Genomic DNA, 16,574 nt, shown 5'->3' with positions numbered 1-16,574 from the left:
GTGAGGCGTTTAGTTAGTGGCAGTACAGAGAAGTGACCGGATTGAGTGGAGGGCGTCTGGGAGGGCCTCTTGCCAGTGGGAAACTGGAAGATTTCTGGACCGTATCGTTCTCCCTCTCGACCTGTCCATTACCCCGGGGGTAGTAACTGGTCGTCTTCCTGGAGGCAATGCCCCTGCTGAGCAGGAATTGATGCCGCTTATCACTCATAAAGGAGGACCCCTGATCGCTATGGATGTAAGCGGGGTAACCGAACAGGGAGAAGATGGTGTGTAGGGCTTTGATAATGGTGGTCGTGGTCATGTCGGGGCAGGGAATGGCGAAGGGGAAGCGGGAGTACTCGTCAATCACGTTGAGGAAGTACGTGTTGCGGTTGTTGGAGGGGAGGGGACCTTTGAAGTCCATGCTAAGACGTTCAAAGGGGCGGGAAGCCTTTATCAGATGCACTTTTTCAGGGCACTGGTCCCTGGTCACTGTCCTGACCTCCACGATGGAGTAGGGCAGGTTGCGGGTCTTTATGAAGTGGAAAAAGCGGGTGACCCCCGGGTGGCAGAGGTCCACGTGGAGGGTTCGGAGGCGGTCCACTTGTGCATTGGCACAGGTGCCGCGCGGGACAGGGCATCGGGAAGCTCGTTTAGCTTCCCAGGACGATACAAGATGTCGTAGTAGTAGGTAGACAACTCGATCCTCCACCGCAGGATCTTATCGTTCTTTATCTTGCCCCTCTGTGCATTATCGAACATGAAAGCCACTGACCGTTGGTCTGTGAGGAGGGTAAACCTCCTGCTGGCCAGATAGTGCCTCCAATGCCGCACAGCTTCGACTATGGCCTGTGCTTCCTTCTCGACCGAGGAATGGCGGATTTCGGAAGCGTGGAGGATACGGGAGAAGAAGGCCACGGGTCTGCCCGCTTGATTGAGGGTGGCCGCCAGAGCTACATCGGACGCGTCACTCTCGACTTGGAAGGGGAGGGACTCGTCTGCTTTGATGCGGCTAAAGGCCGCATCAAACAGGGGAAAAGTGGTGGACTGGATGAGTGGGCGGGCTTTGTCAGCATAATTGGGGACCCACTGGGCGTAATATGAAAAGAAGCCCAAACAGCGCTTGAGGGCTTTGAGGGAGTGGGGGAGGGGAAGCTCCATCGGGGGCGCATGCGTTTGGGGTCGGGGCCTATCACTCTGTTACGCACTACGTAGCCGAGGATGGCTAGACGGTCGGTGCTAAACACGCATTTATCCTTCTTGTAGGTCAGATTAAGGAGTTTTGCGGTACGGAGGAATTTTCGGAGGTTGGTGTCGTGGTCCTGCTGGTCGTGGCCGCAGATGGTGACATGATCGAGATACGGGAAGGTTGCCAGTAAACTGTATTGGTCGACCATTCGGTCCATCTCCCTTTGGAAGACCGAGACCCCGTTTGTGACACCGAAAGGAACCCTTAAAATGTGGTAGAGTCGCCCATCCGCTTCGAATGCAGTGTACTTTCGGTCACTCGCGCGGATGGGGAGCGGACTTGAGGTCCACCGTGGAAAAGACCTTGTACTGCGTGATCCTGTTGACCAGGTCGAAGATACGTGGGAGAGGATACGCGTCCAGCTGCGTAAACCTGTTGATGGTCTGACTGTAGTCTTATGACAATCCTATTTTTCTCCCCGGTCTTGACCACCAGCACGTGCTCACCAGGGGCTGTTGCTAGCCTCGATAACCCCTTCCTTCAGAAGCCTTTGGACTTCGGACCTGATGAAGACCCGGTCCTGGGCACTGTACCGTCTGCTCCTGGTAGCAACGGGTTTGCAATCCGGGGTGAGGTTTGCAAACAAGGATGGGGGATCGACCTTGAGGGACGTGAGGCTGCAGACAGTAAGGGGGGCATAGGGCCACCGAATTTGAACGTTAAGCTCTGGAGGTTGCACTGGAAATCTAACCCCAGGAGTGCTGCCACGCAGAGGTGGGGAAGGACGAAGAGCTTTTAGTTTTTAAACTCCCTCCCCTAGACCGTGAGGTCCGTTATGCAGCACCCTGTGATCTGGACCGAGTGCAAACCGGAGGCCAGAGCGATTTTTTTGTTTTACAGGGTAAACGTGAAGTGCGCAGCGTCTTACCGTGGCAGGGTGGACGAAACTCTCTGTGCTCCCGGAGTCCAGCAGGCAGCTTGTCTCGTGGCCGTTGAAGGAGGATTTTCGTGGTCACCATGGACAGCGTGCGGGGCCGCGACTGGTCCAATGTTACTGAGGCGAGTCGTGGCAGGAACCCCGAGTCGTCATCTGGCAGAGAGCAGTCGCCTGCGGGGTCCTCGGTGCCGATCCAAGATGGCAGCACCCGTCGGCCGCACGTGGTGGGGGGTGAACAAAATGGCGACGCGCGGGGATCACACGTGGAGTTGGGGTGCAAAATGGTGGCGCCCGGGGGTCGCACGTGGCGTCGGGGGCCCAAAATGGTGACGCCCGGGGATCACTCATGGCGATGTGGGGTGGGGGAAGCGAGGCCCGCGGGCCGCACGGGGCCCCTGAGGAGAGCGGGGGGGGGGGGGGGGGGGGGGGGGGGGGGGGAACCTGCGGTTGCTACTCGGGACCGCAGCGACTGCTTTGGACTGACAGACGGCCGCATAGTGGCCCTTCTTGCCGCAGCCTTTACAGGTTGCGGTGCGGGCCAGGCAGCGCTGGCGGGGGTGCTTTGCCTTGCCGCAAAAGTAACGGCGAGGCCCAGTGGGTTTATCGGGGCGCCCTGCGGCACAGGCATGGGGGGGGTTGCTTTCCATGCTGCCCAGGGGTTCGCCGCACGGTCGGGAGCGTACGCGCTGGCATTACGATTGGCGACATCTAGGGAGGAGGCGAGGGCCATTGCCTCGATGAGGCTTAAAGTTTCTTTCTCTAAAAGTCTCTGGCGGATCTGTGAAGATTGCATACCCACAACGAAAGCGTCTCTGATTAAAAGTTTGGTGTGCTCGGCAGCAGAAACCTGTGGGCAGCCGCAGTTCCTCCCCAGAACAAGGAGGGCCGGTAAAATTTGTCTCACCAGGGACCAGCCAATCGGCTGAGAGGCACATGACTTACCCGGGCCAATGGGCAGCATGTCCTCTGCACCAATAGCAGCTCACTTCCAGGTACCGTAATACCCTAGTCGTACTACCACACCTATCTAGCCTAAAAATGGAGGCTGGCTGGGATATGGCCTTTAAGTGGCCATTAAGTAGCCACTTAAGAGCCTTAATAGGTGAATGGGCAGGTTTCCGCCCAAAGCCCTGCCCGCCCAAGCATGGAATTGCACCTTGATTTGGGTGGGCGCATTTCTGGGGGCTTCTCATCCAATTTTTATGTCCACTGTGTCTCTCGCCCGCTCTTGCTTTCGATTATATAGTTTGATTTTTTTTTTCAATCAGGAATAAGAGTTTCTGCTCTGAATGTATGGGGTATTAATGAGCTGTCTCTCACAAATATCTTTTTAAAGCTCATTATCGCGGGCGTCACGTTGGCGTAGTGGTTATCAGTGCTGCCTTAAGACGCTGAAGACCCGGGTTTGATCCCGGCCCGTGTGGAGTTTGCACATTCTCCCAATGTCTGTGTGGGCCTCATCCCCACAACCTAAAGATGTGCAGGTAGGTGGATTGGCCATGCTAAGTTGTCCCTTAATTGGGACAATTTAAATTTATTTGAAAAAAATAAAGCTCATTATTGATGTGTTTTAGCCAGAAGATGTTGTAAGAGCCGAAAATGATGAAGCTGATGACATGCCTGAAATTCAGGAAACTGTACAAGTTGTTCCTGGAAGCAAACTACTCTGGAGGATAGCAGCAAGGCCTTCACATTCCTCTCAGGTAAGAATGAAAGTCTGATACAAATTTAAATAAAATGTCATGAAATACACAGATGTGTGCATGGTCTGTGTGCTGCTTCTGACACTAAATAGAACATAGTTTAGCTACTAAACAATTGAGAAACAACAAAACAATTGAGAAACATTGATTCGCAAATTAAAATCAGATCACGAAATGTATGAAACAATAAGCCCTAAAAAGCTAAAATTGGCACTAGGCCAATGGGACTCAATGTCCTGAAGAATAGATGAATTGTTAAGTCAAAGGTCTTACAGATGTATACTTTACTAATGTGTTGTTTAAACTGCCAGTCAGTGTTTCTCAACTGTTCAAGAATACGACTAGTGGTATTATTCTGTTTAGGGAATACATCAATGTAACAAAAAAAAAAGCAGCTAATAGTTAAATCATAGATGACAAGAGGTGAGGCAGTGGAAATAGGGTCACAACTGATTTAATTAGCAGTTTGAAAATGCTGCTCACTATTGTGATCAGCTCTAATGGTCAATTTTGTTATCACCCTCAAGAAGACCATGAGGGATCACTGATTGATCTCATAGGCTTTGAAGAGTATGAGTTCCCGTGGTGAGCAGGTGGAGGCCCATGCAGCTGGGGCTTGTTAGCGGGACCGGCAGTTCCCGATAGTCCTGGGCTGGAATGTTTGTTTTATGTGCTGCAGTAGCATCTTAATTTCAGTATAAAATAAGTCAGTTTGGCCTTTCACTCCACGCCTCCTTGAATTATTGCATTGGAGACGAGGATCAAGCACAGGATTCTGAGCAGCCTTTTTGAAACTCCCTGACAACAAAGAAACAAAGCAAAAAGAAAAATACGGAAATGGCCTTATTTGAGAAGCTTGAGCTTTATGATGCGGATGTGGAGGACTGGCCCCAGTATCCTGAATTCATGTGATCATGTCAACGGCAGAGAAGGGGATGAGAAACATAAAGTAATCCTTTTTTTATATAAATTTAAGAGTACCCAATTCATTTTTTTCCAATTAAGGGGCAATTTAACATGGCCAATCCACCTAGTCTGCACATCTTTGGGTTGTGGGGGCGAAACCCACGCAGACACGGGGAGAATGTGCAAACTCAACACAGACAGTGTAAAGTAATCCTTTTGACATGATAGTATGCGGGGGCCCAATGTTCAGTATTATTAAGAGTTTAACTTATCCTGCAGTGCATGACACTAAAACGTTGGAGCTTGTGGATCCAGTAAAGAACCATTACAATCCAAGCTGACGTAATCCTCCAATGTTACTGATTCAACACAGCTGGCAGAACCTTTGGGGAACTCGTGACAGAATTCCTGGCTTGATTAAAAAGGCTGGCCAAATATTGCAAGTTTGGCCTACCCCTGAATGGGAGGCTACCTGATCAGCCAGCGTGTGGGATCAATAATTTCACAATACAAAAAGACTGTTGGCAGAACCCACCCTAGACCTCAAAAGGGCTATAGAATTAGCACTATCTTTGGTGAATGCCGAGCAAGTTCCCAGAGCTCCAAAGAATGATGGACAGTAGCCTATATTCCCAGCGAAGGCTTCCACTTGCCTCATTCACCAATTCGACATTCATCCTGGACATTCTGCCATCTCAAAAGACAGTTGGATAACCATAGAAATACCAGGGAAGCCTCCCTGTAGGACTACGTGTCAGCCGCAAGACTGCTGCAAGTATGACCAAAGACATGACCCATGCAATGCTGCCAGAATCAGCAGTACATATACCTCCCAGGCAGAAGCCAAAGCCACTTCAGGCTTGAGCCTTGTAAGTATAGCAGCCCATAGAGGACAAAACGATGCAGCTAAATTGTATCATCACTCCTAAGGTTGCCCCAATAAAAATAGCACTATTGGTCAATGGCCATTCCCTAGAAATGGAGGTGGATATGGGAACTGCCGACTCCATCATCTAGGATCAGACTTTCCGGTGTCTCCAAATGAGTATCTTTCCCCTAGGCCTGCAAAGACACCAGGGCCAGGCTGGCCATATATACAGGGAATCTTGTATTATGGAGATCACAACAGACTGCCCGTCTCCCGCTCACAGTTGTGCGATGACATTATTTGAGGACCAGGACCCAGCCTCTTGGGGCAGAGACTGGCTTCAGAGGATCCCTCTAGACTGGCTACAAATTGTAACTCTGAACCGGTCGTCTGTACAAGATTAGTGACAAATATCCGAAGGTATTCCAAGAAGACCTTGGTAGAATAAAGAGAGCAAGGGTAAAGGTTTATGTGGACCATGACACCCTACCCAAAATTGCAAGTTTGGCCCACCCCTGAATGGGATGCTACCTGACCAGCTAGTGTGTGGGATCAATAATGTCAGGCGGTCTGTTAGTAAGACCGCTCAACATTAGATCGAAAGTTTAGATTGGTACTCCATGCCATACATAGAAGATCTATATACCAAGCTGGCAAGGTGTCAAACCTTCACCAAACTAGATATGAGCCATGCCTACCTCCAGCTAGAACTAGTTGAGTCATCCAGGAAATTTATGTTGATCAACATCCTTAATGATTATACAAATATACTGGCCTGCCTTTCGGAGTCTCGTTGGCATGCACCATATTTTCAATGCGTGATTCGCCAAGGGCTACCTCAGGTGGAAATATACTTAGAAGACGTACTAATCACATGAGCCAAGGAAAAAGAATACCTAGCAAACTTGGAGGAGGTTTTGAAATGATTTTCTTATGCAGGTGTCCATCCCAAATTAGAAAAATGTATCCCAGACGGGCAAAGTGATGTACCTAGGGTTCTGAGTTGATTAAAAAAGGCCTAACCTAACCCGTGGAAGATAAATGTAAGGCCATCAAAGAGGCACCAACCCTGAGAAATAGAATAGAATAGTACAGCACAGAACAGGCCCTTCGGCCCTCGATGTTGTGCCGAACAATGATCACCCTACTCAAACCCACGTAGTCACCCTATACCCGTAACCCAACAACCCCACCTTAACCTTACTTTTTAGGACACTACGGGCAATTTAGCATCGCCAATCCACCTAACCCGCACATCTTTGGACAAGTAATATGACAAGTAAAATCTTTCCTCGGCCTCATAAACTATCATGCAAAATGTATTCCAAACCTGGCCACTTTATTGTCACCCCTGCATGCTCTGTTTAAAAAAACACCAGAAGTAGTCATGGCAGGGGCCACTGCCTTCGCAAAGGTGAAGCAGCAGTTACTATCACCAACATCCTGGCTCATTATGACCCCAAGAGAGAATTGGAATCAACATGTGATGCCTCTCCATATGGAGTAGGGGCAGTCCTTTCCTATTGATAGGACAATGCCACAGTGAGACCTACAGGATATGCATCCAGAACGTTGATTGATAAAAGATCGGCTGTCATTTTTGAGGTGAAAAAATTCCACCCATATTTCTATGGCTGACATTTCACAATTCACAGACCATAAACCCCTGCTGGACCTTTTCAAAGAGGATGAAGTAATTTCTCCCCCCCCCCCCCCCCCCCCCCCCCCCCCCCAAACCCTTGGCTCAGATCCAAAATTGGGCAATAATGTTGGCGGCCGACGAGTACTCTCGAGCAATGCCCAGGAACACACAATTCCAACGTGGATGTCCGCGGATGAAGAAGAAGTCATCATCCGTGGAGCACTTTCAAGAGTTGTCCCAGAAGGATCCCACACTGGCAAAATTGCACCATATGATCCTCGGTGGCGGAATCCGAGGACACCTGATAAATGGCACAAAGCTCTCCCTCACTAAACGACAAGAGGTGAGTGTAGAAGATGGCATCATTGTGTGAAAAGTCTGAATAGCATTACCTGCCCAGGACGGCGCCTAAACCACATCCAAATTCAATATTCCAGGGCCGTCATGGACCAACGGGACACCTCCCCTGAGGACTAGGCGGGGGGATTCTAGCAATATTGCAGGCGTATGGACATAGAACGCATGGCAACCAAGGCCGGCCTGTGGACGTAGAACACGTGACAAACAAGGCCTCCAGAATCGGCAGAGAGAGCACTGCCCTGGACAGACTGAGGTTGCCCTGAGCCAGGGCTTTGCATGTGGCCCTACCTGAGGAGGACAACATGATACAACTGAGCGGCATCACCGCCCCGAAGGTGGCGCCAATTCAGGTTAAACTGCAGGTGAATGGACGCCCCCTAGAGATGGAGATGGGCACAGGCTGTCATCTCCATCATTGGTCAGCAGACCTTCCACCGGCTCTGCAAAGGAATCCTGCCACTAAGCTTGTGCAACACCAAGGCCAGATTGGGGGCATACACTGGGGAACCACTGAACATTATAGGAACCACCATGACCCTGGTGACTTGAGGGCAACAAACAGTCAGGCTACCTTTGGTCGTGGTGCAAGAGCTGGGACCTAACCTGTTGGGGCGTTATTGGCTTTGAGTAGTCTGCTTTGATGGCAGCAGATTTTCCAGTTTGGTTCCGGAAACCTGTATGAGGTTCTACGAAAGTATCCAAAGGTATTCCAGGAGGGTCTGGGCAAGATAGAAGGAGCCAAAGCTTGCATCTACATGGACACAGAGGCTCAACCCAGGTACTTCAGGGCACGACCAGTCCCATCCGCTTTGCTCACAAAAGTGGATGTCGAGTTGCAGCACCTGGAAAGTTTGGGCATCATATGTCCTATGCGATTTGCAGAGTGGGCCACACCTGGCCATGAGACACATCAACTCCATATAATTTCCAGAATGCCTTGATATACTGCAAGTCGCATACCGCCGCAACCGATCCACAGCAGACACCATCTCCCTGACCCTGCACTCATCCCTGGACCACCTTGACAACAGGGACTCCTATGTCACACTTCTATTCATTGACTACAGGTCTGCCTTCATCACCATAATCCCTGCCAAGCTCCAAAACCTAGGACTTGGCAGCTCCCCCTGCAACTGGATCCTCGACTTTCTGCCCGATAGACCACAATCAGTAAGGATAAACAACAACACCTCCTTCACAATAGTCCTCACAAGGCCACTTAGCCTCCCACTATACTCCCTGTACACACACGGCTGTGGCAATATTTGGCTTCAACTCCATCTACAAATTTGCTGATCTCACGATCGTAGTGGGTCGGATCTCGAACAACGATGAGTCAGAGTACAGAAAAAAATAGAAAACTTAGTAGGGTGGTGTAACGACAACAGTCTCTCCCTTAATGTCAGCAAAACTAAAGAGCTCGTCATTGACTTCAGCAAGCAAAGTACTGTACACACCCCTGTCTGCATCAGTGGTGCAGAGGTGGAGATTTTTGAAAGCTGCTGGTGGGGGGGAAGCAGGCCATGACCTGGGTGACCCCCACCCCTCACGGGATTGGGGCGGTGTCCAAGCATGGATCTCCATTACGGCGGCTATCATGTGGCGCACCCATTGACCACCCAGCGTGGCCCCCCCCCGGTTCTGCAGAGTGACACCGACCGTATGGGTACCCCTGCATGCCACGTCACCCAGTGGTCCATCCAGGGCAACATCCACAGTAGCCCCTGGCGAGGGCAGTGACAGCCAAAAGTACCCCTGGCATCCGGGATGAGTGCCAGAGGCCCCCATGGTACCGGGAACCGACGGGGCGGGGGGTGGTGGGGAATCCCACAGTGCCAACTGGGGCCGCCATGTACCCCAGTGGATCTGGTTGGGCATGGGGTATGCACCACGCTATCATATCGTCCTTACACCCCCTGCAGACAATGGATATTAAAATGCAACCAGCAATGATGGCCTTCCTGCTGGTCTCTGCAGTCCTGGGGGATGCCCTGTGCCTGTACAAGCGGGCACTGCTCGAGGAGGAGGAGGAGGCTGCAGCAGCAGAGCATGCAGCAGTGGTGCGGGCAATAGCGGTGCATGCAGCGGAGGGACAGATGGCAGCCACCAAGGATGGAGAACGAGCCGCCAAGGAGGAGGAGGTCCCAAGGAGGTGCTACATGCCGGACTGGGCATGCCGACGAAGACTCCGGCTGAACAGAGAGACAGTGCGACATACATGCCAGATGATAGGACAGCTGGCACTGCATGGGTATTGGGCGGAGGACACCCGCTCCCAGTGGCCGTCAAGATGACGGTTGCCCTGAACTTTTACTTGACGAGGTCCTTCCAGGCGTCGAGTGAGGACCTGTCCAGGATCTCACAGACCTCAGTGCACTGGTGCATCCGCACTGTCAGGGAGGCCCTTTTATGCGCAGGCGGATCAATACATCTATTTTAATGTGGACTGAGCCCACCATGATGCCTGGGCAGTGGGGTTCGCCGTTATCGATGGGATGCCCCGGGTCCAGGAGTTGATCAATGGGATGCATGTCACCCTATGAACACGTGCAGCTGATATGTGACCATCGGGGGGGGGGGGGGGGGGGGGGGGAGGGGGGAGGGCTCATAAGAATTGAGTATGAAGGTCGGCCTGGATAGGGACTGGCATGATAGTTGCCCCTAAGGGACTGTGCTGTGTAAATAGTTTGATGCCGTGGCAGACTTTGTAACCTTGATTAAAAATAGGAACATAGGAATTAGGAGCAGAAGTAGGCAATTCAGCCCTTCAAGCCTGCTCCGCCATACAATCAGATCATGGCTGATCTCAAATCCCTACCTGTTTGCCATTTCCCTTTGACTCATTGTTTTAATTATCAGAAATATATCTATCTCCTTCTTGAAACCATTTAATGACTCCGATTCCACCGTACTATGGCACAGTGAGGCTCCACAAATTCACCACCCTCTGCGAGAAGTACTTCTCCTCATCTCAGTTCTAAATCTGTAGCTTCTCAACCTACATCTGTGACCTCTAGATTGCCCTACAAGCGGAACATTTGGTCGACGTTTACTTTATCAATCCCTTTTAATATTTTTTTATACCAGATCCCCTCTCATCTTTCCAAACTCCAGTGAGTATAATCCCAAACTGTTAATTCTCTCCTCATACGTCAACCTTTTCTTCCCCAAGGGCAGCACGAAGCACTACTGCCTCACTGCGCCGAGGATCCGGGATCGATCCTGGCCCTGGGTCACTGCCGTGTGGAGTTTGCACATTTTCCATCATGTCTGCGTAGGTCTCACGCCACAACCCAAAAAGATGTGCATGGTCGGTGAATTTGCCACGCTCAATTGCTTCATAATTGGAAAAAAATAATGTACTCTTTTTTAAAAATTTAAATACTTTGATCCCTGGAATCAATCTGGTGAACCTATTCTGAACTGCCTCCTATGCCACCACATCCTTCCTCAAATAAAGAAACCAAAACTGGACACAATACTCCAGATGTGGTCTCACCAACACCCTACTATTGCAACAACACTTTTCTACTTTTTTACTCCAGGCCTTTTGCAATAAACACTAACATTCCATTTGCCTTTATAATACCATTCATGAACAAGATGTGGAGATGCCGGCGTTGGACTCGGGTGAGCACAGTAAGAAGTCTTACAACACCAGGTTAAAGTCCAACAGGTTTGTTTCAAACACGAACTTTCGGAGCGCAGCTCCTTCTTCAGGTGACTGGAGAGGTATGATCCAGAAACATTTATATAGACAAAGTCAGCGATGCCGGACAATGCTTGGAATGCGAGAATTTGCAGGTAATCAAATCATTACAGATCCAGAGAGAGGGATAATCACAGGTTAAAGAGGTGTGAATTGTCTCAAGCCAGAACAGTTGGTGGAATTTTGCAAGTCCAGGCCAGATGGTGGAGAGTGGATGTAATGCGACATGAATCCAAGATCCCGGTTGAGGCCGCACTCGTGCGTGCGGAACTTAGCTATAAGTTTTTGCTCGGCAATTCTGCGTTGTCGCGTGTCCTGAAGGCTGTCTTGAAGAATGCTTACCCGGAGATCCGAGGCTGAATGCCCTTGACTGCTGTGTTCCCCGACTGGAAGGGAACATTCCTGCCTGGTGATTGTCCACGGTGCCTGTTCATTCGTTGTCGCAGTATCTGCATGGTCTCGCCAATGTACCACGCTTCGGGGCATCCTTTCCTGCAGCGTATGAGGTAGACTACTTTGGTCAAGTCGCACGAGTATGTGCCGCGTACCTGATGGGTGGTGTTTCCACGTGTAATGGTGGTATCCAAGTCGATGATCTGGCATGTCTTGCAGAGATTGCCCTGGCAGGGTTGTGTGGTGTTGTGGTCGCTGTTCTGAAGGCTGGGTAATTTGCTGCAAACAGTGGTTTGTTTGAGGTTGCGAAGTTGTTTGAAGGCCAGTAGTGGGGGTGTGGGGATGACCTTGGCAAGATGTTCATCTTCATTGATGATGTGTTGAAGGCTGCGAAGAAGATATCGTAGTTTCTCTGCCCCAGGAAAGTACTGGACGACGAAGGGTACTCTGTCAGTGGTGTCCTGTGTTTGTCTTCTGAGGAGGTCGGTGCGGTTTTTTGCTGTGGCGCGTTGGAACTGTCGATCGATGAGTCGAGCGCCATATCCCGTTCGTACGAGGGCATCTTTCAGCATCTGTAGGTGTCTGTTACGCTCCTCCTCGTCTGAGCAGATCCTGTGTATACGGAGGGCTTGTCCATAGGGGATGGCTTCTTTAATGTGTTTTGGGTGAAAGCTGGAGAAGTGGATCAGTTTCTTTTTTTTTTAATAAACAATTTTATTGAGTAGTTTTTGGCATTACAGTTCTGGACAGTTACAGACATCAACAGAAAGAAAGCAGAAAAGGCAAAAATGTGCAAACATTCACGTACATTCAATACTTCAATCGTAACATACTGCACAAGCCCGCTCCTCTCCCACCGATACTACCCGCCATTTTATCCCTCCTACTCTACTCTACCCCCACCCCCTGCTGACGCTCACTCTCCCGCGAAGAAGTCAATAAATGGTTGCCACCTCCAGGTGAACACCTGTACAGATACCCTCAAGGCGAACTTAATTTTTTTCATACCCAGGAAACTCGACAGGTCCGCAAGCCACAACTCAGTCTTCGGGGGCTTTGAGTCCCTCCACGCCAATAGTATTCGTCGCTGGGCTATCAGGGAAGCAAAGACCAAAACATCGGCCTCTTTCTCCCCCTGGACTCCCGGGTCTTCCGAAACCCCACAAATTGCCACCCCTGGACCCATCACCACCCTTGTTTTTAGCACCCGGGTCATGACGCCCGCAAATTCCTCCCAGTACCCCCTAAGCTTAGGGCATGCCCAAAACATGTGAACATGTTTCGCTGGTCCTCCCGCGCACCCAGTGCATTTGTCCTCTATCCCAAAGAATTTGCTCATCCGAGCCACCATCATGTGGGCCCGGTGAACGACCTTAAATTGAATCAGCCGGAGCCAGGCACATGTTGCGGTTGAATTTACCCTACTCAAGGCCTCTGCCCACAGCCCGTCCTCCATTTCCCCGCCTAGCTCCTCCTCCCATTTAAGCTTCAGTTCCTCCGTCTGGGACCCTTCCTCCCTCATGAGCACCTTATAAATATCAGAGACTCTGCCCTCCCCTTCTTCCCCCCAAGAGACTATTCCGAAACGTACAGGAACAGGTCGTCTGCATAAAGAGAGACCGTATGTTCTACCCCGCCCCTCACCATCCCCTTCCATCCCTCTGCGGCTCTCAGCGCAATCGCCAGCGGCTCTATGGCCAACGCAAACAGCAGCGGGGAGAGCGGGCAGCCCTGTCTGGTCCCTCGGTACAGCCTAAAGTACTCCGACACTTCTCTGTTAGTCCTGACGCTGGCCTTTGGGGCCTGATATAATACTTTGATCAAATTCACCAGTCCCTCCCCGAACCCAAACCGTCCGAGCACCTCCCATAGATAGTCTCACTCCACCCGGTCAAAGGCCTTCTCGGCGTCCATCGCCACCACTACCTCCACCTCCCTACTCACTGGGGGCATCATTATCACATTAAGTAATCTTCTCAGGTTGGCCGCCAGCTGCCTATCTTTTACAAACCCCGTTTGATCCTCCCCAATCACCTCCGGTACGCAGTCCTCCATTCTAACCGCCAGTACCTTTGCCAGGAGCTTGGCGTCAACATTAATCAGGGAGATTGGCCTGTAGGACCCGCACGCCTCCGGGTCTTTACCCCGCTTCAATATCAGTGATATAGTGGCTTGCGACATTGTCGGCGGCAGGGTCCCTCTGTCCCTTGCCTCAAAGAAAACCCTCGCCAAGACCGGGCCCACCAGCTCAGAGAACTTCCTATAGAACTCTACTCGGTATCCATCCAGCCCCGGGGCTTTCCCCGACTGCATGGCCTTTAGGCCCCCCCAATACCTCCTCCACTCTAATCGGGGCCCCCAGCTCATCCACTCTTCCCCCCCCCCCCCCCCCCCCCCCCCACACCACCTACTGTTGGGAATGTTAACCCGTCCAGAAACCTTTTAATCTCCTCCGGTTCTTCCGGCGGCTCCGAAGTATACAGCTTGCGATAGAAGTCCCGGAATACCCTATTCAATCCTGCCGGGTCCTCCACTTTGCGCCCCTCCCCATCCATCACTCTACTTATTTCCCTGGCTGCTGCGCATACAGTCTGCTAGCCTTTTCCCCATGCTCGTACACCACGCCCCTCGCTTTCCTAAGCTGTTCTACGGCCCTACTCGTGGATAGTGCCCCCAGTTCCGCCTGTAATCTCTGCCTCTCCCTAAGTAAAACCTACCCCGGGGACTCCGCGTGCTCTTCATCTATCCGACCAATCAGGGAATCTGACCAATCTATCCATCTCTGCCCTGTCTGCCTTGGCTCTGTGGGCCTCAATTGAAATCAGCTCCCCCCGCACTACTGCCTTTAGCGCCTCCCACAGGGTCGCCGCTGAGACCTCCCCCGTGTCATTCACCTGCAAGTAATTTTGCATACACCTCCGAAGCCTCTCACATCCCCTCCTCCGACAGCAGTCCCAAGTCCAGCCTCCATTGCGGGCGTTGGTAGTTCGCCCCCCCCCGATCTGCAGGTCTACCCAGTGCGGGGCATGGTCTGAGATAGTAATTGCCGAATATTCCGTGTTCTTTACCTCCCCTATACAATCCCTGCTTAGTACAAAGAAATCTATCCTAGAATATACTTTATGGATGTGCGAGTAAAACGAGTAGCCCCTTCCTGTCGGCTGTCTGGCTCTCCAGGGGTCCACTGCCCCCATTTGCTCCATAAACCCTTTCAGCTCCCTTGCCATTGCTGGGAGTCTACCGACCGATCCAAAGCCGGGTCAAGGACCATGTTAAAGTCCCCCCCCCCCCCCATTATTAGCCTGCGAGAGTCCAGGTCCACGATCTTCCCCAGCACTCTTTTAATGAAGTACACGTCATCCCAGTTCGGGGCATATATATTCACCAGCACCACTCTTCTCCCCTCCAGTCTGCCCCGTACCATCAGGTATCTGCCCCCACTGTCTGCGGCTATGCCCTCCGCCTCAAATTGCACCCGCTTGTTGATCATGATTGCCACCCCCCTGGACTTCCAGTCCAAGTCCGAGTGGAAGACCTGGCTAATCCAGCCCTTCCTTAGCCTGGTCTGGTCAGACACTTTCAGATGTGTCCCCTGCAACATAATTACGTCCGCCCTCAGAGCCCGCAAGTGCGCGAACACCCGCGCCCTCTTAACCGGCCCATTCAGTCCCCTGACGTTCCAGGTGATCAGCCTGGTCAGGGGAACAACCCCCCCACGCTGGTCAGCCATAGTCTTTCTCGGGCCGGCCCCCGGCCTGTGCGTCGCGCCATTCCTGGCCCGCCCGTTGGCTGCCTCCACCCTCGACCTCCATTCCAGTGCCTATTTCAAGTCCCTCCCACGTCAGCAGAACAACCCCCCCCCCCGCCCCCAACAATATCCCCCGATACCCCCACCCCTGCCATCCACTGGCTGTGATCTCCCCCCCCCCCCCCCCCCCCCCCCCCCCCACCTGACTCCCTTGACTAGCCAATCTGCTAGCCCGGTGACTCATCACTCCGGCGCCCTCCTGTCTCATTCCCATTGTTTCCCCGTCCTCCTCCCCACTCCCCGGCGCCCCATTCCCCTTCTCCAACCCACTGGAGCAAACTCACTGGCACAGGAAGGCATGGACATAAACAAAACAAAACCCCCCAACCCACGTCCTTGGCCCCCCTTACTGACCGGCCCCCCTTCATTACCATGCCGGCTCCAGTGTCCTCCGCGAGCCGCACACAAAGTAAAAATCCGCCCGAAAAGGAAAAAACAGAAAAAAGAGAAAAAAACAAAAACATAAGAGAAAAAAACCCCCCAAAAAAACCCAAACCAATGTCCATGAACAAAGGAAAGAGTCCCAAATGTTCCGCTTGGCACCTTTGACCCAGCAAACCGTTGAACAGCAGTCCAGGCCCATTCGGCGTACCTTCATACGGTCGTCCTCGGGCCCTAATTCGCGCCCGTGGGGCCTCTTTTTGGGACCAGCCCCTGATCCCTCGCAAAGTCCATCGCTTCTTCAGGCTCGGAGAAGTAGTGGTGTTGACTCTGGTGCGTGACCCATAAACGAGCCGGGAACAGCAGACCAAACTTCACGTGCTTCTTGAACAGCACCTCCTTGACATTCTTAAAGGCTGCTCGCCGCCGAGTCACCTGCTGGCTTAGGTCCTGGTAAATACGGAGGACACTGTTGTTCCACGCGCTGCTCCTGGCGCTCTTTGCCCACCGCAGCACCTGCTCCTTGTCCACGAACCTGTGGAACCTAATCACCATCGGGCGGGGGGGGGTCCGCCCGGCCGCCCCTACCTCGCCTGCACTCTTTATGCCCCCTCCAGCTCCGGCGGTCGCGGAAATGCTTTGGCCCCCATCAGCTGCATCAATAGGTCTGCTACAAACGCTGCGGCATCAGCTCCCTCA

The 16,574-nt window shown here is 52.0% G+C and overlaps 1 protein-coding gene across 6 annotated transcripts in view; it reads left to right on the top strand.

Moving 5' to 3' along the window:
- osbpl2b (oxysterol binding protein-like 2b) overlaps positions 1-16,574 on the top strand; it is a 132,603-nt gene that overhangs the window by 105,761 nt on the left and 10,268 nt on the right. For all 6 annotated transcript variants that reach the window (XM_038803524.1, XM_038803528.1, XM_038803522.1 and 3 more), the window contains one exon: positions 3,680-3,808. In XM_038803524.1, the coding sequence (XP_038659452.1) occupies positions 3,680-3,808 (129 nt within the window). The remainder of the gene's footprint in view (positions 1-3,679; positions 3,809-16,574) is intronic.

This window comes from Scyliorhinus canicula, chromosome 7 (assembly GCF_902713615.1).
Source record: "Scyliorhinus canicula chromosome 7, sScyCan1.1, whole genome shotgun sequence".
NCBI classification, from domain to species: Eukaryota; Metazoa; Chordata; class Chondrichthyes; order Carcharhiniformes; family Scyliorhinidae; genus Scyliorhinus; species Scyliorhinus canicula.
This window is presented reverse-complemented; position numbering and strand designations above follow the sequence as displayed.